This window comes from Salmo trutta, chromosome 22 (genome assembly GCF_901001165.1).
Source record: "Salmo trutta chromosome 22, fSalTru1.1, whole genome shotgun sequence".
Classification (NCBI taxonomy): domain Eukaryota; kingdom Metazoa; phylum Chordata; class Actinopteri; order Salmoniformes; family Salmonidae; genus Salmo; species Salmo trutta.
Window position 1 is genome coordinate 41563392 of NC_042978.1, and position 27476 is coordinate 41590867.

Here is a 27476-nt window from a genome sequence, read left to right on the forward strand (position 1 = left end):
TCTGCAGTCATCATGAGCTAGCAAACCTCACTCCAGTCACCTTTTCTTTCTTTATTAAACCCCTTTAATGGGGAATTGTTTGATCATTTCCTCTCGTATTTGATTTACTGTAACTAAGTACTGATGTTCTACCTTTGACCTGTTTAACTGCCAGTATCAAATGTCTGCCAGTGTTGACTTATGTGGTTAAAGTTTGACGCCACACTAATGTAGCTATGATTCTGTAGCCTCTGATGGAGTCTTCCTATCTTCTCGGGCTGGTGTTTACAGATCATTCTCCCTGTGGCAACTTGTAATTAAACCAGATTGACTATATCTGTGACATCTCTTTTATTCCCCTGAAAATCCCCTTTGCACAGTTTCTCTGAAACATGACATTTGTGTTATGCTAGCCTAGACTCCAGCCATTATAGGATGTTGGTCTGGTGACGTGAGACTATTCTGCTGACTTTAAATGTGAACCTACAGACACACAGCAACTCTAAGAGTTAGGCAGTGCCTCCTGCTACAGTGAAACAGATCTGAGAGACTGCTGCAGTGATGCTGTTACCGTTTGAGATTGAACAAGAGACATGTCTGGGAAGCTGAAATCAAGCTTGGTTCACCTTCAGTCCCACTGTTGGCTGACAAACGGTAAAACACACTGACTGGCTGTAATGAGGGCCCTTAGGCCTGCTTCACACACACATCCCCTTAACTATAGGACAATTCTGCTAGGGGAAGATTGTTTGGTAACAGGATACTGGTCATTGTTAATGAGGCATTGTTTACAATCGATATGAACTACTGTCTGTATGATCTTCAGAGACCGACGGCACATCTCAATTAAGATAAACAGACTAGCGATCACTTAGGGTCAGTCTCAAAGGGCACTCTTCCTATGTGACTCACTACTTTTGACCAGAGTCTACATAAGGAATAGGGTGCCGTTTGGGAAAACCAGCTCAGTCATTTGGAGGTAAACAACCATGGAGTATCTATCAAGCTACCAGAGGGTCTCCAAAAAACTTGCCTTTTACCGCTGAGAAGGACAGAGTTTGACAATCAGGCACACATGGCAACTCAATATTTAATCCTGAAAGATCTACAGTATCTGTACATCGTGTAGTTTCACACATATTGAGACAGAACATGTGCACTTTAAAAGTAGTGTACACTCATCCAGAATTGCAGATGCAGGGTATACAAAGTAAAGAATAGACACTGCACACTGATGAATGCTCCCGTTGTTTAAATTTGCTCAATTAAAGAGCTGGGGAGAATTCATCAGTGTGCTGGTGGCCATTCTTTAACTTTCGAGTGTAGTCAGAGTACAAAACAAAGTAGCCATTTATCAGCATAACAATATATTTCAAAGACAGAGATTGTGAAACATTCACTTGAACAGTACAGCATAAAGCTACATTCATAACATCTCACTACTACAAACAAGTGTGTTGATACATTGCCTGTATACAGCCTCTCTCAAAAAGACAGACAACCAGTGTGGATACACTGCCTGTATACAGCCACTCTAGTCTCCAAGAGACAGACAACCAGTGAAACAGCTACATTGGAAGCATGTCTGTTTGCCCTCCAGCCAGGGAGCAGCTGGGGCTTCCAGCACAGCCCAGCCTGGGTAAGAGGTATTGGATTGCTCCCAGGGCAGAGAGGAGAGAAAGGCTTTAATCAGCACTATCAGGGATGCAGGTAGGGGCCAATGAGATAGTAATCTTTCCCCCTGACACCTTCAGGCACTGGTGGGGCCTTTTGTCCTTTCTCCACAATATTATTAACATGACCATCCAAATAAGGAAAGTCAGTTTTTGCGTGATTAGACTATACTCTGAGGTGCGTTCAGTTCGCCGAAACGTTTGCTACGCTATGGAATGGTTTGTCCTGAATGACATGTTTCTCAAAAACATCCTTGTAAGTTTGAACAGACTTTGAGGTATGTTTTCTCCTGTTTGGTGGGTGTGGTGCGGTGTGGCTTGAAGCAATGAGTGAATTATTTAAAGGGCAGTGGCCATGCTGACAGCGTCCAACAACCCAACCGTTTACGTTCAGTTGAACGTTCCAGAACATAAAAACGTACTGAACGCAGCCCTGCTGTCTGAGCTGGCTTGATTTGACCAGGTACTCCAGACTTTATTATGTTTTGTTTGTATGCAAACAACTCCCCATGAATAAGGCTATTATTGCATGTTAATGATATATCTGTTAGTAAATTACACAATTAGCAACTTAATAAACATACTGTAAGTCTAACAAGAAATATGAGCATAGAACAAGAGAAAAGGTTGTCTGACCAGTCTGGCAGGTAAAGCCTAATACTGAATAGGCATGGTGCGCTTTGGTGTTGCAGAACAAGTTTTACCAGGAATGTTTCTATTCACAACACCAGAGCCATATTCATTAGGTCTTCCAAACGAAACGAGGAGGTTACCTACCGGAATTTGTCCAACTGAAACTGAAACGTTTTGCAACAGATTCGGGGTAATGAATACACCTCAGCGATGTCTTCACTACGAACCAAACAGATCCAAACGGAACGAAACGGGGAGGGACCTACCTACATTTGTCCAATAAAAACTCAAATTTTCGGACTACTGACTGCACTGCTGCTACACTGTAACCTGCCCGACAACAGTCCATCGTCTGCTGTGAATGGTTGTATGTGAACGCGCTATAATTTGACAAGAAATTATTTCAAATTTTAGAAGACGTACATATAAACCATCTGGGGTTCAGAGATCGCTGGAGTAGATTTCTATTTCTCTGGCAACAAATGTGAAATATATAATTGATCCGATCACTAAGTGGAATACCTATGTGGTCAATGCCTACTGTGGTCGGAGGTCAGGTTTCCCAGGTGTATTCGACAAAAGCAAGGCTGCGAAAAATAAATTCTAAAGATCAACAAAATTTGTATGGGTTTGAAATGGGGTGGATTTTGGTCACTGAACAAAAATATAAAACGCAACATGTAAAGTGTTGGTTGCATGTTTCATGAGCTGAAATAAAATATCCCAGAAATTGTCCACACACTTAAACAGCTTATTTCTCTGATAGTTTGTGCACACATTTGTTTACATCCCTGTAAAGTGAGCATTTCTCCTTCTCCATGATAATCCATCCACCTGACAGTTGTGGCATATCAATAGGCTTACTAAGCATGGTCATTACATAAGTACACCTTGTGCTGGGGACAATAAAAGGCAACTCTAAAATGTGTAGTTTTGTCACACAGCACAATTCCACAGACGTCTCAAGTTTTGAGGGTGCGTGCAATTGACATGCTGACTGCAGGAATATTTACCAAACCTGTTGCCAGAGAATTGAATGTTAATTTCTCTTCCATAACGTTGTTTTAGAGAATTTGGCAGTACATCCAACCGGCCTCACAACTGCAGACTATGTGTTTCCACACCAACCCAGGACCTCCACATCTGTCGTCTTCACCTGCGGGATTATCTGAGACCAGCCACCCAGACAGCTGATGAAACTGGGTTTCCACAACCAAAGAATTTCTGCATAAATTGTCAGAAACCTTCTCTGGGAAGCTCGTCTGCATGCTCATCGTCCTCACCAAGGTCTTGACCTGACTGCATTTCGGCATCGTAACCGACTTCTGTGGGTAAATACTCACCTTCGATGGCCACTGGCACGCTGTAGAAGTGTGCTTTTCACGGATTAATCACAATTTCAACTGTACCAGGTAGACGGCAGCTAGTGTTTATGGCATCGTGTGGGTGAGTGGTTTGCTGATGTCAATGTTGTGAACAGAGAGCCCCATGCTGTCGGTGGGGTTATGGTATGGGCAGGCATAAGCTACGGACAATGGACACAATTGCATTTTATCGATGGCAATTTGAATGCACAGAGAAACCGTGATGAAATCCAGAGGCCCATTGTCGTGCCATTCACGACAATGGGCCTCAGTTCTTTCATACCTACATTCTCACCAGACATGTCACCCATTGAGCATGTTTGGGATGCTCTGGATCGACGTGTACGACGACGTGTACAACAGCGTGTTCCAGTTCCCACCAATATCCAGAAACTTCGCACAGCCATTGAAGAGAAGTGGGACAACATTCCACAGGCCACAATCAACAGCCTGATCAACTCTATGCGAAGGAGATGTGTCGCGCTGCATGAGGCAAATGGTGGTCACACAAGATACTGACTGGTTTTCTGATCCACACCCCTACTTTTTTTTAAAGGCATCTGTGACCAACAGATGCATATCTGTATTCCCAGTCATGTGAAATACATAGATTAGGGTCTAATGAATATATTTCAATTGACTGATTTCATTATATGAACTGTAACTCAGTAGAATCTTTGAAATTGTTGCATGTTGTGTTTATATTTTTGTTTAGTAAATAAGCTCCACTCCACATTTAATTCTAAATTTCTACTGCTTGCTAAATATTTTGTTTCAACAAAAAACATGTATTTGCAGAATAAGGATTGGCCTGATTTTCAAGAATGCCTGAATTGCTATGCCTCGATTTTCTGGTTGGTTGGCAAGTTTCACCATCCAATTATTTCAGATCTAAAAGAGTGCAACTTTCACCATGGTCAATTATTGTATTCTATCCATTCGGGCTTTCGCGGGATACCTGAGACATTAAACGGATAGGGAGGGCATACAGGCTGTCGCCCATGTATTAATGCGCAATTTGCCTAAATGGTCATCGAAACACATCAACCACTTCATTTTTTGTCGATTTCTTTTTTTTAGGTGTGACGTCAGTACGTCCAGCTGTTTTCGTCGACAAGATAGTTCAATGGAAACACCTTAGCAGACAATTGTAGAATCTATTTTCTATGAGAACTTTCTTAAATGTCGACAACAACAAAAAAATCCCTGGACAGGCTATTGGAAACATAGCTAGTGACGAATTCTGAGAAACAAATACATTTAGTTGTAAATATTAAAATATAAACAAGTATGTCATATTACTATAGCCTGCCCTACCGCTCTTTCATTTTCTTATGTGCGCTTTTACGCATGGATTTCTGCGCTACACTGGCAGATGCAGGCGCTGTTGATCGATGCCTAGCCTCGTCGCGAACAAGTCTTCCTTAAAACCGCAACAGCAACGCAAGACTAATCGATGTCAAACTATAAACTTATCCGCCAGTGCCACGTAGACTGTCAAGTCTCAGCTTACCTTTCCTTTAAGGTCCAGGATGAATATAGCAGACGCCGACATCCTGATAAACTAATAGCACAAAAAATATAAATGTTTGACGTTGAATATCCCTTACAGCATTTCATTCAGTGCATCTCCCATCTCGCGCTCTGTTGTCTAATGCACCCCACTGCTCTTTCCGGGTAGTATTTCGTCGTCAGACCTGTCAAGCAGCTTTCAACGCAACAGAGCATGCAAAACCAATCCTACATCAATTATTAGGTCTACATATGGTATCGATTCTCTTCTATTCTGCTTAAGTTAAGCATAGGCTACTATCAGGCGTGTTTGTCTATTGTACTATATAAAGTATTGCTATACATTATCATAGATTGACGCATATGCCTAACTGTTTCAAGATAATTGTATGTATTTTTCTACAGAAAGAAAAACATGTGCGCTATTGAATTTTAAAACGTTTTATTTTATCTACAAATGTAACAAAATGGAGTGCAGGCACACTCAAACAACATCAATTTCATTGGTAAAACTGAGTTGGAACTTAAAAAATCGAACTCAAAAACAAATTGATTGATTGATTATTTGACCCACTTTAAATAATAATGTTCTAACTAATTTCTATCAAAGTCCGTACAAACAGTTAGCCCAATTTTGAAATCCATTGAAAGACACAAACCAAGGTGCCCTATTGCGGAGCTAAATTGAGTTATTGCTATTGTCAGTTTTGTATTCATCTGTCTCTGTGACTGTTTTTTCCCTCTAAAGATGATGGAAATAGACATGCTTATATTTAATATCTGCATTGGTCCCAATCAGTGTCCAAATAGGATAGTGACCTCTCTCTCTCTCTCTCTCATTCTCTCCCCTATCTTTCCACCTTCTCCCTTTCTTCCTAGCCAATGGTAAAGTCCATCCCATCCTCTTCCTCCTCTTCCTCCACTTCAAGTGCCCTCTTAGCCCTCTCCCTCTCGCTGGCTTGTATGTAGTTATCCTCTATGAAGCCATCATCATCTTCCTCATCCTCTGTGTCCATCTCTCCCTGGAGGACAGCAGCAGGGTGGGGGCTCTGTGCCTGTCCCCCATGGTTGTGCATGGAGAAGCCCACCTCCAGACTGTTGGGGTCACACTGGCTGGCTGTGTCCTGCTCGGTCAGACGGGTGTGGCGATAGCTGGCTAGGTAGCGGCGGACCAGCTGGCATTTGGCCAGGCTGGCGATGAGGAGGGAGAGGGAGATGGCCGTAACAAGGACTGCCACCAAATATTGCCAACTGTGGGAGGGGCGGCTCTGACCAGGCGACTCTGTGCCTGTTCGGCGAGAGGGGAATAGGTTTTACTGTTCAAATCATTATTATGAATTACATCACAGCTATAACAGCCAAGACCGCTTGAGTAAGCTTCAAAGAATTCTATGACAGCTGATAATAATATGATATGACTTAACTACATATAAATTAGATGATATGAGGCAGAAGTAAATTGTTATGAGATCCTTACCATTAGCTGTAGTCATTGGGTTAGTTGGAGTTGTGGTGGGATGTTCACGGTCATTTGTCAACAGTTTTCTATGAGATGGTCTTCTGATTCCTGTCGTCAAATCATCAGAGCCACGCTCAAGCTCTTGGTTCCCATGGAGATCCAGGAAGGATATAGTTACTATATCTCGAGTGGAGACAGACAGGGGGACTTGCAGTCTGTTGTGCCCCAAAAACAGCTTCCCTAACCTGGGTAAACCGTGCAGAGCTCCAGCCTCTATGGAAGTCAATTGGCAGCCACTGAGGTCTAGTGTATGCAGGGAGGGGAGGCTGCAGAGGTTGTCTTTCCCCAGCAGAGGGAGGTAGTTGCCTGAGAGATTGAGGGTAACCAGCTGATCCAACCTCTGTAGTTGTCTGAGGTGTTGAGAGTTAGTTAAGTTGAGGTGGTTCTGGGAGAGGTCCAGTGTGGTTGCATTGTCCCATATCTCTTTTGGAATATGATCCAGTTTCCTCCAACTGCAGTTAAATGATGCCTTGGGGAAGAGATGGACAAGATTGGTCAAACCAACGCTTCCCATATTGTGGTTGCCATTTAGCAAGAATCAAGAAATGTAAAATGAACTTTATGATTTTTGGAAGTTTCTCCCTAAAGCCATTATATGGGTGAATGAAAAAAGGTGGTGTTAATTAATTAATTAGGAGTCTTTGCAACTGTCTAGTGCTGATAACTAAATATTCCATGTAACTTTAAAACGAAAGATAAAGAAAACCATCTAATATATAACAAATAAAGTTGTGAACAACAAATCAATTCACTTAAAGAGAGTCCCAATCTTGACATAATTCTTATGTTGATATCCTGTAAGGAATCAGACTTCACTCCCAGAGGTAACATTATCTTATGATCAACAACAGGAAAAATGTCTCAAACAGGAAATTCCCCATAGTGTTTTCCTCACGTGACTGCTTGGAACTGAACAACGGCAAGAAAAAGAGGAGAAGAAAACGGGGAGAAGAAGAAAGCTGTGAGTCTTTCTTACCGTGCCAGTATTGGCAGTACACGGGCCAACAGTGCGACTCTGAAGCATGCTCCTGCTAACTGTTCCCCAGAAACACAAAACCACACACAGGCTGTGGCCCCATGACCCCATGGTTCCCTGCTTCCTGTAGGAATCACAGATGGACAGACAAAGACTAAGTATTAATCAGACTGACAAATGAGTCACAACTAAGTATTAATCAGACTGACAAATGAGTCACAACTAAGTATTAATCAGACTGACAAATGAATCACAACTAACTATTAATCAGACTGACAAATGAATCACAACTAAGTATTAATCAGACTGACAAATGAGTCACAACTAAGTATTAATCAGACTGACAAATGAATCACAACTAAGTATTAATCAGACTGACAAATGAGTCACAACTAAGTATTAATCAGACTGACAAATGAGTCACAACTAAGTATTAATCAGACTGACAAATGAGTCACAACTAAGTATTAATCAGACTGACAAATGAGTCACAACTAAGTATTAATCAGACTGACAAATGAGTCACAACTAAGTATTAATCAGACTGACAAATGAGTCACAACTAAGTATTAATCAGACTGACAAATGAGTCACAACTAAGTATTAATCAGACTGACAAATGAGTCACAACTAAGTATTAATCAGACTGACAAATGAGTCACAACTAGAACTGCATTGAAAAATAATAACCAGAACTGCATTGATCAATGATAACTAGATAACCAGAACTGAATTGATCAATGATAACTAGATAACCAGAACTGAATTGATCAATGATAACTAGATAACCAGAACTGAATTGATCAATGATAACTAGATAACCAGAACTGAATTGATCAATGATAACTAGATAACCAGAACTGAATTGAGAAGTAATAACTAGATAACCAGAACTGAATTGAGACTAGTGTTTTAATTCATACTTTATCCTCTGGGAATTCATTCTACATCTTGTTTTATATGTTTACAACCCCAAATCAATGTAACCTTACTGACATAGGCCTCCAACAAGGTATAGTTACGTGACCTGCCCAGGAAAAATGACTGGCCCTAAAACACACCAGAATCGTGTTGGAAACATAAACAGTTTTTTGACATAACTAAAACCAGTGACCTCTTATGCTCTTCTGTAAGCAAATTTGCTTAATTTACATTTGTTTGCATGCAGTGTTGACTCATTATGTTATATACAGATCCTCTGACTCATTGCACATTCTGAAGATGTCTATTGGCATCTTCTCACAAAGACAAGAGTACCAGTTTTGTGTTCCCACATGTATTGTACATTTTCTATGCAGGTGTGTGTTCACACTTTCTATACAATAAGAGATTTTTCACAGAGGGGGCCTACTGGCTGGTCGCTCTGCCATTAGGCTTCTTCTCCTCCCCTCCTTCTGCTATTAAGCTCAGCATGGTTGGCTGTAAAGACCTGAGTGGGCATCTCTTAATCTCTTCCTGTCCTCGCGCAGTAAAGGCACAACAACACAACGCCTGGGAGCTATGGGAAGCCCAGGAGCCCACAAGAGGCAATGTGTGTAGTAGCCCACTGGACACAGATGTCAATTCAAAGTCTTGTTTTAATTTACATTGGTTGAGCATGCTCTTCAACCGATCGCTGCCTGCACCTGCCCGCCCATCCAGCATAACTTCTCTGGACGGTTCTAACTTAGAATTTGTGGACAACTACAAATACCTAGGTGTCTGGTTAGACTGTAAAGTCTCCTTCCAGACTCACATCAATCATCTCCAATCCAAAGTGAAATCTAGAATTGGCTTCCTATTTCGCAACAAAGCATCCTTCACTCATGCTGCCAAACATACCCTCGTAAAACTGACCATCCTACCAATCCTCGACTTCGGCGATGTCATTTACAAAATAGCCTCCAATACCCTACTCAACAAGCTGGATGCAGTCTATCACAGTGCCATCCGTTTTGTCACCAAAGCCCCATATACAACCCACCACTGCGACCTGTATGCTCTCGTTGGCTGGCCTTCACTTCATAATCGTCGCCAAACACATTGGCTCCAGGTCATCTACAAGACCCTGCTAGGTAAAGTCCCCCCTTATCTCCGCTCACTGGTCACCATAGCAGCACCCACCTGTAGCACGCGCACCAGCAGGTATATCTCTCTGGTCACCCCTAAAGCCAACTCCTCCTTTGGTCGTCTCTCCTTCCAGTTCTCAGCTGCCAATGACTGGAACGAACTACAAAAATCTCTAAAACTGGAAACACTTATCTCCCTCACTAGCTTTAAGCACCAGCTGTCAAAGCAGCTCACAGATCTCTGCACCTGTACATAGCCCATCTTTAATTTAGCCCAAACTACTACCTCTTCCCCTACTGTATTTATTTATTTTATTTATTTTGCTCCTTTGCACCATATTATTTATATTTTAACTTTTAACTTTCTTCAAACTACAAATCTACCATTCCAGTGTTTTTCTTGCCATACTTTATTTACTTTGCCACCATGGCATTTTTTGCCTTTACCTCCCTTATCTCACATCATTTGCTCACATTGTATATAGTCTTATTTTTTTCTACTGCATCATTGATTGTATGTTGTTTTACTCCATGTGTAACTCGGTGTTTTTCTATGTTGTCGAACTGCTTTGCTTTATCTTGGCCAGGTCGCAATTGTAAATGAGAACTTGTTCTCAACTTGCCTACCTGGTTAAATAAAGGTGAAATAAAAAATAAAATAAAAAAAGTTGTCAACAAACGTGAATTCAACATAAAATCAACAAAACATTTCACAATGGCATTGGATTTAGGTTAAAAATAAGAAATTCTCTCATGTTGATGACTTTTTCAAATCCAATCAGTTTTCCATGTTGATTCAACGTCATCACATTGAATGTTTGGTTGGTTGAAATTATGTGGAAACAATGTTGATTCAACCAGTTTTTGCCCTGTGTGTGTGTGTGTGTGTGTGTGTGTGTGTGTGTGTGTGCATGCATCTGCATGAGTGTGTGTACTTTATGTTTAAGGGTACGCTTTGAAAGGGGCTCCTTGACCAGCCCGCCACACACTCCCATCCTTGCAGCCCAATGCCACATCTTTCTGTTCTGTAATGGGTTGCCCGGGTCCTGTCCCTCTCTTCCCTCTCCTTCCCCACTCCTCGTTCTCCTCTCTGGACACGGAAGTGACACACAAAGCCATCCTTCGTCTGACCTCCTGGTAACACTCTGTGGTGCCGGTGAGGTGAGCAAGCCTTCTTCCCCCTCCTCAGTCCTCATCCATGGTTCCAGATAAATATCATTGGGTTCAGCGAATATTTTGCGCGGGAGCTAAGTGATGCCATTGTTTGTCAAGAATAAAGGATATGGTTTGATCATACAGGGATTTGAAAAACAACAGGCAGAGAGGGAGGTTGTTTGAGGGAGATGTTTTAGACACATGCAATGGGTACCTGCTACTCGGGATAGGGTGGAATACACACCAAAAAAAATCTAAGTTGTTCTTTACTTTTAAACCCTCTAGAGTCGATGTCCGTGCCCCCGTGGAAATCTAATTATCATAATAAAAAAAACATAAATATGTGTCAGTTTAAGCTAGAGATATCTGTTAGGTTGCATTTGATGCGTCTCAATCCAGCACATCTGTTGATGTGACAGAGTTAGAGAGGTGTTTGTCAGGCCTTCAGACATCCCGAAAATGGGTCTTCTCATAAAATCGTCTGTAGCGTCCGAACGGTGTGGCCTACAAACTAGTATGACCCCTCTATGGAAAGATGAGAGGCTCACCAACGTGATGGTGAAGTCTGTACTGAAGTCGGTACAGCCGATCTGCCAACTTCTGTCTGTAGCGTCTGAACAATTTGGGCTACACACCCTCTGTGGAAAGGCGAGACTCTCGCGAACATTTACAGTTGAAGTCGGAAGCTTACAGACACCTTAGCCAAATACATTTAAACTCAGTTTTTCACAATTCCTGACATTTAATCCTCGTAAAAATTCCAGGTCTTAGGTCAGTTAGGATCACCACTTTATTTTAAGAATGTGAAATGTCAGAATAATAGTAGAGAGAATGATTTATTTCAGCTTTTATTTCTTTCATCACATTTCCAGTGGGTCAGAAGTTTACATACACTCAATTAGTATTTGGTAGCATTGCCTTTAAATTGTTTGATTGGGTCAAACGTTTTGGGTAGCCTTCCACAAGCTTCTCACAATAAGTTGGGTGAATTTTGGCCCATTCCTGGCAGAGCTGGTGTAACTGAATCAGGTTTGTAGGCCTCCTTGCTCTCACACACTTTTTCAGTTCTGCACACACATTTTCTATGGGATTGAGGTCAGGGCTTTGTGATGGCCACTCCAATACCTTGACTTTGTTGTCCTTAAGCCATTTTGCCAAAACTTTGGAAGTATGCTTTGGGTCATTGTCCATTTGGAAAACCCATTTGCAACCAAGCTTAAACTTCTTGACTGATGTCTTGAGATGTTGCTTCAATATATCCACCTAATTTTCCTCCCTCATGATGCCATCTATTTTGTGAAGAGCACCAGTGCCTCCTGCAGCAAAGCACCCCCACAACATGATGCTGCCACCCCCGTGCTTCACGGTTGGGATGGTGTTCTTCGGCTTGCAAGCCTCCCCATTTTTCCTCCAAACATAACGATGGTCATTATGGCCAAACAGTTCTATTTTTGTTTCATCAGACCAGAGGACATTTCGCCAAAAAGTACAATCTTTGTCCCATGTGCAGTTGCAAACCGTAGACTGACTTTTTTATGAAGGTTTTAGAGCAGTGGCTTCTTCCTTGCTGAGCGGCCTTTCAGGTTATGTCAATATAGAACTCGTTTTACTGTGGATATAGATACTTTTGTACCTGTTTTCTCCAGCATCTTCACAAGGTCCTTTGCTGTTGTTCTGGGATTGATTTTCACTTTTAGCACCAAAGTATGTTAATCTCTAGGAAACGGAACGCGTCTCCTTCCTGAGCGGTATGATGGCTGTGTGGTCCCATGGTGTTTATACTTGCGTACTATTGTTTGTACAGATGAACGTGGTACCTTCAGGCGTTTGGACATTGCTCCCAAGGATGAACCAGACTTGTAGAGGTCCGCACTTTATTTTCTGAGGTCTTGGCTGATTTCTTTTGATTTTCCCATGATGTCAAGCCAAGAGGAACTGAGTTTGAAGGTAGGCCTTGAAATACATCCACAGGTACACCTCCAATTGACACAAATGATGTCAATTAGCCTATCAGAAGCTTCTAAAGGCATAACATCATTTTCTGGAATTTTCCAAGCTGTTTAAAGGCACAGTCAACTTAGTGTATGTAAACTTCTGACCCACTGGAATTGTGATACAGTGAATTATAAGTGAAATAATCTGTCTGTAAACAATTGTTGGAAAAATTACTTGTGTCATGCACAAAGTAGATGTCCTAACCGACTTGCCAAAACTATAGTTTGTTTACAAGAAATTTGTGGAGTGGTTGAAAAACGAGTTTTAATGACCCCAACCTAAGTATATGTAAACTTCCCACTTCAGCTGTAGATGTTAGTTGTTTTGCTCTAAGACGTCCACAGGCCTCACAAGACTCCTCTGAAGGTACCCCAGTACCAGTTAAAAAACGAATGGAAGTACACTTATGTACACAAAGTCTGTGGACACATCTTCAAATTAGTGGATTCTGCCATTTCAGCCCCACCCATTGCTGACAGGTGTATAAAATTGAGCACACGGCCATGCAATTTCCATAGACAAACATTGGCAGTAGATTGGCCCGTACTAAAGAGCTCAGTGACTTTCAATGTGGCACTGTCATAGGATACCACCTTACCAATAAGTCAGTTCGTCAAATTTCTGCCCTGCTAAATCTTCCCATGTCAACTGTAATTGCTGTTACTGTGGAGTGGAAACGTCTAGGAGCAACAATGGCTCAGCCGCGAAGTGGTAGGCCACACAAGCTCACAGAACGAGACCGCTGAGTGCTGAAGCGCGTAGCACATAAAAAACATCTGTCCTCAGTTGCAACACTCACTACTGAGTTCCAAACTGTCTCTGAAAGCAATGTCAGCACAAGAGCTGTTCTTTGGGAGCTTCATGAAATGGGTTAATCATGGCCGAGTAGCCGGACACATGCCTAAGATCACCATGCGCAATGCCAAGGGTTGGCTGGAGTGGTGTAAATCTTGCCGCCATTGGACACTGGAGCAGTGGAAACGCGTTCTCTGGAGTGATGAATCACGCTTCACCATGCCCCAATGCGTAGTGCCTACTGTAAAGTTTGGTGGAGGAAGAATAATGGTCTGGGGCTGTTTTTCATGGTTGCGGCCCCTTAGTTCAAGTGAAGGGAAATAAAGCATATAATGACATTCTATACGATTCTGTACTTCCAACTTTGTGGCAACAGTTTGGGAAAGGTCCTTTCCTGTTTCAGCATGACAATGCCCCCGTGCAGAAAGCGAGGTCCATACAGAAATGGTTTGTCGAGATCGGTGTGGAAGAACTTGACTGGCCAGCCCAGAGCCCTGACCTCAACCCCATCAAACACCTTTGGGATGAATTGGAACGCCGACTGCGAGCCAGGCCTAATCGCCCAACATCAGTGCACAACCTCACTGATGCTCTTGTGGCTGAATGAAAGCAAGTCCCCGCAGCAATGTCCCAACATCTAGTGAAAAGCTGTTTTTGCAGCAACAGGGGGACCAACTCCATATTAATACCCATGATTTTGGAATGAAATGTTCGACGAGCAGGTGTCCACATACTTTTGGCCATGTAGTGTATATATGGAGACTGTTTCATGACAAAAATAAGGGGTTAAAATGCATGTACAAATTTAATGTAGGACAGATACTTCAGAACAAACTTCCTTTAGATTCTTTGGGGGACTATCTGTTTTTCCATGTAGTGAATGTGTTATTCAATTTGTTTGTATGGGCTAATACCAGTAAGGCCAAATTAAAATTTTCATCACATAATGTTTTAATATAATTTTTTATACTTCAAGGGGTCTTAAAATTCTAAATCAAATAGCTAATGATCCTTGGTATGACCTTCTTAAAACAATTCCATATAGCTTAGTAGAACCCTTCCCCGGCTTAGACAGGGCTTAGACTGTTGTGGGTTAATGAGTTTCACATCTGCAACTCTGTTAATCCCACTTCAAGTCATAAACAAAGCAACTGGCAATAGGCACAATCCTTTCTAACATTTGTTTAAAGGCCTACACAGTGTCAGCAATAGAGCCAAGCAACTTCTAGAAACAAATACACCAGAAACTAATATCTTTAGCTTTAGAGGTTAGTGGGATCAAAGAGTAATGCATTTGACAGACCTTTAGCTTCCTGCGTCTCCTTGTTAATGTAACTAGACCTCACCACATCATCCTCCCCGAATGAACAATGTTTTACATTATTATCAAGACGTTGGCTGTCAACGGTTTAGCCTTATTTGATCAAAACAGCGAACGGCGGGTATCAACATGTGGGCACGACTGCCTGGCTGAGCAACATGCATCTATATATCCGTTTCTCTCTCATTCATCCACGTTCATGGTATTATATCTCGTAATAGCCATCAAAACATAATTACTGATATACTGTAGTTGAGATTGATCAAAAGGTTGTTTGCATTTGGTTATTATACTAGTATGTCATAGAAATATACCAACATACTGTATTACCGTAACCACAGTACTTAATGATCAATAAGAGAATCAGGGAGGTCATATGATCTCAATGTTGACAAATGAAAACAGCCCAAAAGGTTAACATTTAGAGAAAGTCCGCTCATTAGAAGTGTCCTACCTGGTCAGCCTGGTCTATATGTACCTGAAACCCAGGTAACAATATGTCCTCTTCCTAATAGCTCACATTAATGCAGCATTGTCACTGTAAGTTTGTATTTCGCCTTTGCTATAAAATGGAGGCATGTTGTGCAAAGGTTGAAAGGGGTGCGTTCACCTCAATCGTGTTCTGAAGGACTTAAGTTAATGAGTAACTTTGTAACTACATAGGTGTGCTCGCTTCTCCCTCCTACTTTCCCTTGCCTTTATCCAATGGTAAAAGACTAGACCTGATCAGTTGATAGTCAATTCAATAACAACCTGGTTGCTATAAAATGACATGCTTTGTCCTCCCTTATGTCAGAATGTTTATACACAATAGTAGTCAGTATCACACAAAACACTGTTCCTGTTATCTGAACCCATGTTATTTACACGTCAATACACATTCACATTTACACATTACATAAGCTTACTTTTACACGAACATAGTCTATCCACAGTCAGGATATGATATAGCACAGACGCTACTGCACATTTAATAAAGCGCACCCCACAGACACATCTTGCTTTGTTCTTATAAAACCACCCTATCTCTCAAAACATCTGGATCAGAGAGAGGGAAACAGACAAGATACATGTGAAGTGTTTTTTGTTTACTTAAGATGTTCGGGCCTTGAGGGAGAGAGAGCGGCCTTCTGCAACCCTGGAAGGAAAAGAGGGGATCCAGAAAACAATAGGACCACATCCTGTCCTGCTCCCTGCGCCGAACCTGCAGTATGCACTCCAGGCCTCCAATCCTCTTGTGCTTCTAGCACGTTCCTTAGAGGCCTTGGCTCATTAGGGGAGGCAGATGGCAGGACAGCAGGGTCATATTCATTAGGCGCCAAACGGAGGGACTACCTGAACTGGTCTAATAAGAAATGCTTGTTTTTGTCTTCTATTGCAAAACAATTTGCTACTGTGTGCCCTAATGAACATGACCCTGCAAACTGGCCACTCAGCAGTGAAGTCGTGGGGTTTCCCACCCGTACTTCCAGGGACTCCTGCTGTTTATCCCAGTGGTATGGTAGTTGAGGTCAGTGGTCAAGCTCCCTCTGTAAGACAGCTGTGATGGCCTCACTGCCTCTGTAAAGCAGGGGAAATAATAACACGTGTGTACAGTACAGTACATTACAATGGAGAGGGGGACAGGGAGAGGCTAGGACACAAACAATCCAGCAGACAGTCTGGGCTGTATTTTATTTTGGTACTTAGAATGTCATTAAGAGACTTCTATTTTTCACTGTTCAGCCTGGTCTCATAGACTAGATGTAACATAGTAAAAGTAAATCCTGGACACTGAAATTAGTTTGATATGTTACTGTTGGTATGGTTACAAGCCAAAAACAAAAGGAGGATGGTATGCCACGGTGGATTGGTGGGTGTGTAACACAAACGTCCAGCAACCCAAAGGTTGCGTGTTTGAGTCTCATCACAGAGAACTTCAGCATTTTAACTAATTAGCAACTTTGCTAATACTTTTTAGCTACTCAGCACCTACTAGCATGTTAGCTAACCCTTCCTCTAACCTTAACCCCTAGCCTAGCTAACGTTAGCCGCCTCGCCTAGCTAACGTTAGCGTTAGCTGCCTAGCTAACGTTAGCAGAACTTCCCACCACCAAAGGACCAAGCAGTGGGCCCAGGAAGAGGAAGGATCCTGGGCCAGGGAGAGAAGGGAGTGGAGGACATTTTGGACATGGGAGGAGGTAATGGCAGGGGGCAATACCCTGCCATGGAAACAGGTGGAGACAGCGAGGGAGGAACGGCGAAAGTGGAGCGAAGAGCGGGCCCAACGTAGGATGCATGAGAGGCAGCCACAATAAAAAAAAATTGGGGGGGCACACGGGTAGTTTGGCTGGGCCAGGGTTAAGCCCCAAGCCAACTCCCCGTGCTTATCGGAGGCAGTTTGTTACTGGTCAGGCCCCGTGCTATGGGGTGATGCGCACGGCGTCGAGGCCGAGCATTCACAGGCCGGTGTGCGCGGTGCCAGCACCCCGTATTTGCCAGGGGGAAGCGGGCATCCAGCCAGTAAGGGTGGTGCCAGTACTGCACTCAAGACCGCCAGTGCGACTTCACGGCCCAGTGTGTCCTGTTCCCGCTCCTCGCACTAGCCCTGAGGTGCGTGTTTCCAGTCTGGCACATCCAAAGCCAGCACCACGCACCAGGCCTCCAGTGCGTCAGCCCAGTCCAACTCGTCCTGTTCCTGCTCCCCGCACTAGCCTTGGGGTGCGTGTATCCAGTCTGGCATCTCCAGTACCAGCCCCACGCACCAGGCCTCCAGTGCGTCAGCCCAGTCCAACTCGTCCTGTTCCTGCTCCCCACACTAGCCTTGGGGTGCTTGTATCCAGTCTGGTACCTCCACTACCAGCCCCACGCATCAGGCTTTCAGTGCGCAGTCCCCGTCCAGATCTTCCGACGACAGTACCCCGTCCAGAGCTTCCGACGACAGTACCCCGTCCAGAGCTTCCGGCGACAGTACCCCGTCCAGAGCGTCCGGAAACTGTGCCCCGTCCAGAGTGTCCGACGACAGTGCCCCGTCTAGAGATGGCCCACAGTCCGGAACCAAGAGAGACGGCCCACAGTCCGGAACCGAGTGAGACGGCCCACAGTCCGGAACTGAGTGAGACGGCCCACAGTCCGGAACCGAGTGAGACAGCCCACAGTCCGGAGCTCCCAGAATCATCCTTCTGCCTGGGGTCTACAGCGAAGTGCTTCAGCCCGAGGTCTACAGCGACGTGCCTCAGCCAGAGGTATTCAGCGGGGGTGGACAGGTTAGGTGGTGGACTAAGGCCAGAGCCTGAGCCACCTCCACAGTGGGAGGATTGGGGAGGGGGGGTGTAGCACGGGAACCGTCGGTGACGGCAGCCACCCTCCCTTCCCTCCCTTTAGTTTGGGGGGGTTTATTTTGTGTTTATTTTTGTGTGAGGTGCATCCGGGGTCTGCACCTTTGGGGGGGTACTGTCACGTCCTGACCAGTATAAGGGGTTATTGTAGTTTGGTCAGGACGTGGCAGGGGGTATTTGTTTTATGTGGTTTGGGGTTTAATGGTATATGTATTTATGTAAGAGGGGTGTTTGATTTATGTGTTCCGGGGTTTTTGGGTAATGTTCTTGTTTTTTATTTCTATGGTTTTCTATGTTGTGTATTTCTTTGTGTTGGCCTGGTATGGCTCTCAATCAGGAACAGCTGTACATCGTTGTTGCTGATTGAGAGTCATACTTAGGTAGCCCTGTTTCACCTGTCCCTTTGTGGGAAGTGGTTTGTGCATTGCTGTGTGTAGCCTGCATTACTGTGCATTCGTGTGTTTTGTGTTTTCAGTGTTCTAAATTAAAAGTTAAAATGAGCACTCAACCCGCTGCGCCTTGGTCCCTTTCATACGACGACCGTTACACATATCATGTGAAATGGACGTAGACAGATTTAAATTTACCATGCTACGTCCAAGTTGCGCTGTCTGGATATTACATTGGCTCCCACATATTACACAATAGGTGAAGACACATAATGTTCTATATTTTCTTTATTTTAGGTGCCTAAGGTCATAACTGCAATTTTTGTTACATTTCAATTGCTTGAATTCATTATCCAAAAGCTAGTCTGGAGTTTGGAAAGACGAATTTAGAACTTTGACCTTTGTATTCAATTGCAAGAACAATCACTTTCTTTTTGAGGTGGAAACCGCCAGAAACTGTGGGCTCTGTGAGGAAAGTGATTTGTCCAATGATTCTATCACTTCAGTGTTTGGCTTGGGTTCTTCACCCAGTATGTGAACTAGCAGGCTATAACAATAGTCTGATTCAGAGTAGAAACCCACTGGGAAGCATTGGGGGACACAACAGTACCCAAACATAGGATTGACTGGACTCACGCTTCAAAGGACTGGGTGGCCCTCAGATATAAAAGAGCTTTAATCACCCTTCTGCATAGTTACACAATAGGAAAAGAGATCTGCATCCCTGTAGTAAACCCCACAGCAGGTGTTCATGTACTGTAAATATACAAGTTGAAGGGTATACTTTAGGGGTATGCCCTTGAACCGGTGGGAATCGAACCTGGGCTACCTCATACATCCTGATGATACACATCTAAGTCGCTTGTCAAACAGTGAAACACAAGGCACATCAGGACATCAAACAGGCTTCTGCAGAAAACTGCACATTAGATTAGATACGAGAGCAAGGACTGTCTGTGCATCAGCATGCATCACTATTAATACAACACACTATCCTTAGATCACTGGCTTGGTTGGAAGCACTCCATGCTGGGTCGGTGGCGACGGTCCACAGCTCCATCTGTTTTTCCCCATTGGCTGATGGGAACTATAGTCCCTGCTCCAGCTGTTTTCCCCCACTGGCTGATGAGAACTACATAGTCCCTGCTCCAGCTGTTTTCCCCCACTGGCTGATGGGAACTATAGTCCCTGCTCCAGCTGTTTTTCCCCACTGGCTGACGGGAACTATAGTCCCTGCTCCAGCTGTTTTCCCCCACTGGCTGATGGGAACTATAGTCCCTGCTCCAGCTGTTTTCCCCCACTGGCTGATGGGAACTATAGTCCCTGCTCCAGCCGTTTTCCCCCACTGGCTGATGAGAACTACATAGTCCCTGCTCCAGCTGTTTTCCCCCACTGGCTGATGAGAACTACATAGTCCCTGCTCCAGCTGTTTTTCCTCACTGGCTGATGGGAACTATAGTCCCTGCTCCAGCTGTTTTTCCCCACTGGCTGACGGGAACTATAGTCCCTGCTCCAGCTGTTTTCCCCCACTGGCTGATGGGAACTATAGTCCCTGCTCCAGCTGTTTTCCCCCACTGGCTGATGGGAACTACATAGTCCCTGCTCTAGCTGTTTTCCCCCACTGGCTGATGGGAACTATAGTCCCTGCTCCAGCTGTTTTCCCCCACTGGCTGATGGGAACTACATAGTCCCTGCTCCAGCTGTTTTCCCCCACTGGCTGATGGGAACTATAGTTCCTGATCCAGCTGTTTTCCCCCACTGGCTGATGGGAACTATAGTCCCTGCTCCCCGGGCCGTGGGCAGAGGGCTGAGCAAACACCCCGAAGGCAGACAGGAGACACATAGGCTTTCCTGTCTATGCCTTTGCTCCAGGCTGCCTCTGCCTGACTGGGCTGCACGCTGGGTGATTCCTGCCCCACGCTCCAGCCACTTCCTGAACATATATCAGCACCAGCAGCACTACTTCCTGTGCTCAAGCTGACGAACAGAGCTCATGGTTTTGTCTCTCTCACTCTCATTCTTTAGCTCTTTGTCACTCTCACTTGCTTGCTGCTCATTTCATCTCCCTCGTGGGAACATCAGACATGCTTTTCTCTCCCGTTTTAATCTTCCCAGTCTTTGTTTTGTGTCCTTGGAATACATCTGTGTTTTCTTCCAAAGAATCATGCTCTGTCTTTGTCTTATTCTCTGGTTTGTTTTATATACTGTACCTCCTCCTAAATGTATATACCATACCTTCTCCTATATTTATTTACAGTACCTCCTATATTTACATACAGTACCGCCTCCTATATTTTATATACAGTACCTCCTCCTATATTTATATATTGTACCTCCTCCTATATTTGATGTACAGTACCTCCTCCTATATTTATATACTGTACCTTCTCCTATATTTACATACAGTACCTCTTATATTTATATACTGTACCTCCTCCTATATTTTATATACTGTACCTCCTATATTTATAGTCGCTCTGGATAAGAGCGTCTGCTAAATGACTTAAATGTAAATGTAAATATACTGTACCTCCTCCTATATTTATGTACTGTACCTCCTATATTTATATACAGTACCTCCTATATTTATATACTGTACCTCCTCCTATATTTTATATACTGTACCTCCTATATTTATATACTGTACCTCCTATATTTATATATGGTACCTCCTCCTATATTTATGTACTGTACCTCCTATATTTATATGCAGTACCTCCTATATTTATATACTGTACCTCATCCTATATTTTATATACTGTACCTCCTCCTATATTTATATACAGTACCTCCTATATTTTATATACTGTACCTCATCCTATACTTATATGCAGTACCTCCTATATTTATATACTGTACCTCCTCCTATATTTATATACAGTACCTCCTATATTTATATACTGTACCTTCTCCTATATTTATATACTGTACCTCCTATATTTTATATACTGTACCTCATCCTATACTTATATGCAGTACCTCCTATATTTATATACTGTACCTCCTCCTATATTTATATACAGTACCTCCTATATTTATATACTGTACCTTCTCCTATATTTATATGCAGTACCTCCTATATTTTATATACTGTACCTCCTCCTATATTTTTATACTGTACCTCCTATATTTATATTCAGTACCTCCTATATTTATATACTGTACCTCCTATATGTATATACTGTATATCCTTCTATATTTTATATACTGTACCTATTCCTATATTTACATACAGTACCTCCTCCTATATTTATATACAGTACCTCCTCCTATATTTATATACTGTACCTCCTCCTATATTGTATATACTGTACCTCCTATATTTATAGTCGCTCTGGATAAGAGCGTCTGCTAAATGACTTAAATGTAAATGTAAATATACTGTACCTCCTCCTATATTTATGTACTGTACCTCCTATATTTATATACAGTACCTCCTATATTTATATACTGTACCTCCTCCTATATTTTATATACTGTACCTCCTATATTTATATACTGTACCTCCTATATTTATATATGGTACCTCCTCCTATATTTATGTACTGTACCTCCTATATTTATATGCAGTACCTCCTATATTTATATACTGTACCTCCTCCTATATTTTATATACTGTACCTCCTATATTTATAGTCGCTCTGGATAAGAGCGTCTGCTAAATGACTTAAATGTAAATGTAAATATACTGTACCTCCTCCTATATTTATGTACTGTACCTCCTATATTTATATACTGTACCTCCTATATTTATATATGGTACCTCCTCCTATATTTATATACTGTACCTCATCCTATATTTATATACTGTACCTCCTCCTATATTTATATACAGTACCTCCTATATTTATATACTGTACCTTCTCCTATATTTATATACTGTACCTCCTATATTTATATGCAGTACCTCCTCCGATATTTATATACTGTACCTCCTCCTGTATTTATATACTGTACCTCCTATATTTTATATACTGTACCTCATCCTATACTTATATGCAGTACCTCCTATATTTTATATACTGTACCTCCTATATTTATATTCAGTACCTCCTATATTTATATACTGTACCTCCTATATGTATATACTGTATATCCTTCTATATTTTATATACTGTACCTATTCCTATATTTACATACAGTACCTCCTCCTATATTTATATACAGTACCTCCTCCTATATTTATATACTGTACCTCCTCCTATATTGTATATACTGTACCTCCTATATTTATAGTCGCTCTGGATAAGAGCGTCTGCTAAATGACTTAAATGTAAATGTAAATATACTGTACCTCCTCCTATATTTATGTACTGTACCTCCTATATTTATATACAGTACCTCCTATATTTATATACTGTACCTCCTCCTATATTTATATACTGTACATCCTTTTATATTTTATATACTGTACCTCCTCCTATATTTATATACTGTACCTCCTATATTTATATACAGTACCTCCTCCTATATTTATATACTGTACCTCCTCCTATATTTATATACTGTACCTCCTATATTTATATACTGTACCTCCTCCTATATTTATATACTGTACCTCCTATATTTATATACTGTACCTCCTATATTTTATATACTGTACCTCCTCCTATATTTATATACTGTACCTCCTTCTATATTTATATACTGTACCTCCTTCTATATTTTAAATACTGTACCTCCTCCTATATTTTTATACTGTACCTCCTCCTATATTTATATACTGTACCTCCTCCTATATTTACATACAGTACCTCCTCCTATATTTATATTCTGTACCTCCTCCTATATTTATATACTGTACCTCCTCCTATATTTATATACTGTACCTCCTCCTATATTTATATACTGTACCTCCTCCTGTATTTTATACACACTGCCCTATGTATTTAGCTTTTTCCACCTCTCTCTAACTCTCTCTCTCTCGCGCGCTCTCACTGTTGGTCTCTCTTTCTCCATTATCTCTCTCTCTCCTCCCTTTCTCTCTCTCTCCCTTGCTTTTCTCTCCCACAGCAAACAACTCTCCAACGTGTTATTTTACTTCCTAATCAACTGTAATATTCCAGAGACATTTTGGCAGGATAAAGTTTCACACCGCTCCCTTTCCTTGTTAATAATAATATTCAGATGGGAAAGCTGATTTTTTCATTATAATTTCAATGAACCAGGCCTATTTTCAATGGGAAAGGCACCTGATCTTACTTTGGCTGCTAACCATGACTGACAGAACATGATCATAGAGATGGATGCAAAAGAGGAAAAAATGGAGGAAGCTAGATTTTTGGTAGAACAAAAAGCCTTGTTCTTCAAGAACTTCATTCTCTTATGCTCCGACTGAAGCCATGCAGCTTACTGTAGTCTCTTAAATTGGCAAATCTTACAATGCACATACACTGAACAAAAATATACAGTTGAAGTCGGAAGTTTACAAACACTTAGGTTAGAGTCATTAAAACTCGTTTTCAACCACTCCACAAATGTCTTGTTAACAAACTATAGTTTTGGCAAGTCAGTTAGGACATCTACTTTGTGCATGACAGAAGTAGTTTTTCCAACAATTGTTTACAGACAGATTATTTCAATTATAATTCACTGTATCACAATTCCAGTGGGTCAGAAGTTTACATACACTTAGTTGACTGTGCCTTTAAACAGCTTGGAAAATTACAGAAAATGATGTCATGGCTTTAGAAGCTTCTGATAGGCTAATTGACATCATTTGAGTCAATTGGAGGTGTATCTGTGGATGTATTTCAAGGCCTACCTTCAAACTCAGTGCCTCTTAGCTTGACATCATGGGAAAATCAAAAGAAATCAGCCAAGACCTCAGAATTATTTTTGTAGATCTCCACAAGTCGGGTTCATCCTTGGGAGCAATTTCCAAATGCCTGAAGGTACCACGTTCATCTGTGCAAACAATAGTACGCAAGTATAAACACCATGGGACCACGCAGCCGTCATACCGCTCAGGAAGGAGACCCGTTCTGTCTCCTAGAGATAAACATACTTTGGTGCGAAAAGTGCAAATCAATCCCAGAACAACAGCAAAGGACCTTGTGAAGACGCTGGAGGAAATAGGTACAAAAGTATCTATAGCCACAGTAAAACAAGTCCTATATCAACATAACCTGAAAGGCCGCTCAGCAAGGAAGAAGCCACTGCTCCAAAACCGCCATAAAAAAGCCAGACTATGGTTTGCAACTGCACATGGTGACTAAGATCGTACTTTTGGTCTGATGAAATGTCCTCTGGTCTGATGAAACAAAAATAGAACTGTTAGGCCATAATGACCATCGTTATGTTTGGAGGAAAAATGGGCAGGCTTGCAAGCCGAAGAACACCATCCCAACTGTGAAGCATGGAGGTGGCAGCATCGTGTTGTGGGGGTGCTTTGCTGCAGGATGGACTGGTGCTCTTCACAAAATAGATGGCACCATGAGGAAGAAAATTATTTGGATATATTGAAGAAACATCTGTAACATCAGTCAGGAAGTAAAAATTTGGTCGCAAATGGGTCTTCCAAATGGACAATGACCCCAAGCATACTTCCAAAGTTGTGGCAAAATGGCTTACGGACAACAAAGTCAAGGTATTGGAGTGGCCCTCACAAAGCCCTGACCTCAATCATATAGAACATTTGTTGGCAGAACTGAAAAAGCGTGTGCGAGCAAGGAGGCCTACAAACCTGACTCAGTTACACCAGCTTTGTCAGGAGGAATGGGCCAAAATTCACCCATCTTATTGTGGGAAGCTTGTGGAAGGCTACCTGAAATGTTTGACCCAAGTTAAACAATTTAAAAGCAATGCTACCAAATACTAATTGAGTGTATGTAAACTTCTGACCCACTGGGAATGTGATGAAAGAAATAAAAGCTGAAATATATCATTCTCTCAACTATTATTCTGACATTTCACATTCTTAAAATAAAGTGGTGATCCTAACTGACCTAAGACCTGGAATTTTTACGAGGATTAAATGTCAGGAATGGTGAAGAACTGAGTTTAAATGTATTTGGCTAACCTCTATGGGCTAGGTGGGACGCTGCGGGACACAGCCAGTGAAATATCAGGGCGGCAAATTCAAAAACAACAAAATGTCATAATTCAACTTTCTCAAACATACAACTACTTTTCACAATTTTAAAGATACACTTCTCCTTGATGTAACCACATTGTCCGATTTCAAAAAGGCTTTACAGCAAAAGCAAAACATTAGATTATGTTAGGAGAGTACATTGACAAAAATAATCACACAGCCATTTTCCAAGCAAGGACATGTGTCAATAAAACCCAAAACACAGCTAAATGAAGCACTAACCTTTGACTATCTTCATCAGATGACACTCCTAGGACATTATGTTACACAATACATGTGTGTTTTGTTTGATGAAGTTCATATTTATATCCAAAAACAGCATTTTACATTGGCGTGTGATGTTCAGAAAATGTATTCCCACCAAAACCCTCCGGTGAATGTGCATATCAATTTACAAAAATACTCATCATAAACGTTGACAAAATATATAACAATTATTTAAAGAATTATAGATAGACTACTCCTGGATGCAACCGCTGTGTCAGATTTTAAAATAGCTTTACAGAGAAGCACATTTTTCAATATTCTGAGTACATAGCTCAGCCATCACAGCAAGCTATACAGACACCCGCCAAGTTCGGGGCCACCTAAACTCAGATTTAGTATTAGAAATATTATCTTACCTTTGCTGATCTTCATCAAAATGCACTCCCAGGACTGCTACTTCCACAAGAAATGTTGTTTTTGTTCAAAATAATCCATATTTATGTCCAAATACCTCCATTTTGTTCGTGCGTTCAGAGCACTATCCAAAGGCATAACGCGCGAGCGCGGTACCAGAGACGAAAAGTCAAAATGTTCCATTACCGTACTTAGAAGCATGTCAAACGCTGTTTAAAATCAATCTTTATGGTATTTTTAACGTAAAATTGCGATAATATTCCAACCGGACAATAGCGTATTAATTCAAGGAGAAAAAGAAGGAACGGCGCGCTTGTGGGATCGAGCATATCCAATCCCTTTGTTGCCAGGCAGTCCACTCAGTAACTGAGCTCCTATTATCTGCCCAGTGACAGGAGAATGCTGAAACAACTTTCTGAAGGCTTTTGACAGCCAATGGAAGCCTTAGGAAGTGCAACGTAACCCCACATATACTGTAGTTTCGAAAGGGACTAGAAAGAAGAACTACAATTCTCAGATCCTCCACTTCCTGGTTGACTTTTGATCAGGTTTTTGCATGCCATGAGTTCTGTTATACTCACAGACACCATTCAAACAGTGTTTTCTTCAGTGTTTTCTATCCAAATGCCCACACATGGCTGCACCCCTGCCCAGTCATGTGAAATCCATACATTAAGGCCTAATTTATTTATTTCAATTTACTGATTTCCTTATATGAACTGTAACTCAGTAAAATATTTGAAATTGTTGAATGTTGTGTTTCTATTTGCACCTCCACTTTCATAGTTTGATCTGTTGATTTTCCATAATGTCAACAGGGGAGTTTTGGGTGGTGTGTGTGTGTGTGTGTGCCTACATGTTTTTGCAAGTTTGTGCGTGTTCCTGAATGTACATGCTTTTGAGCATGTATCAGCCTCCTGAGGTTGAAGAGGCGCTGTTGTGCCTTCTTCACCACACTGTCTGTGTGGGTGGACCATTTCAGTTCGTCATTTCAGTTCGTCAGTTCGTCAGTGATGTGTACACCGAGGAACTTGAAGCTTTCCACCTTCTCCACTGCTGTCCCGTCGATGTGGATAGGGGGGT

The 27476-nt window shown here is 42.0% G+C and overlaps 2 protein-coding genes across 2 annotated transcripts in view; both read right to left on the reverse strand.

The window, feature by feature from the left end:
• LOC115158744 (AP-1 complex subunit mu-2) overlaps window positions 1-5340 on the reverse strand; it is a 45440-nt gene extending 40100 nt beyond the window's left edge. The window contains exon 1 of the mRNA XM_029708031.1: window positions 5163-5340. Coding sequence (XP_029563891.1) covers window positions 5163-5204 — 42 coding nt within the window. The 5' untranslated portion in view covers window positions 5205-5340. The remainder of the gene's footprint in view (window positions 1-5162) is intronic.
• A 246-nt stretch (window positions 5341-5586) lies between these two features.
• On the reverse strand, window positions 5587-15570 carry c22h1orf210 (chromosome 22 C1orf210 homolog). The gene is made up of 4 exons (XM_029708032.1): window positions 15425-15570; window positions 7657-7780; window positions 6639-7149; window positions 5587-6449 (listed from the first exon to the last, which is right to left on the reverse strand). The coding sequence occupies exons 2-4, from the start codon at window positions 7765-7767 to the stop codon at window positions 6037-6039; spliced, it is 1035 nt and encodes a 344-aa protein (XP_029563892.1). The 5' UTR covers window positions 7768-7780; window positions 15425-15570; the 3' UTR covers window positions 5587-6036.
• Between the last annotated feature and the right edge of the window lie 11906 nt (window positions 15571-27476).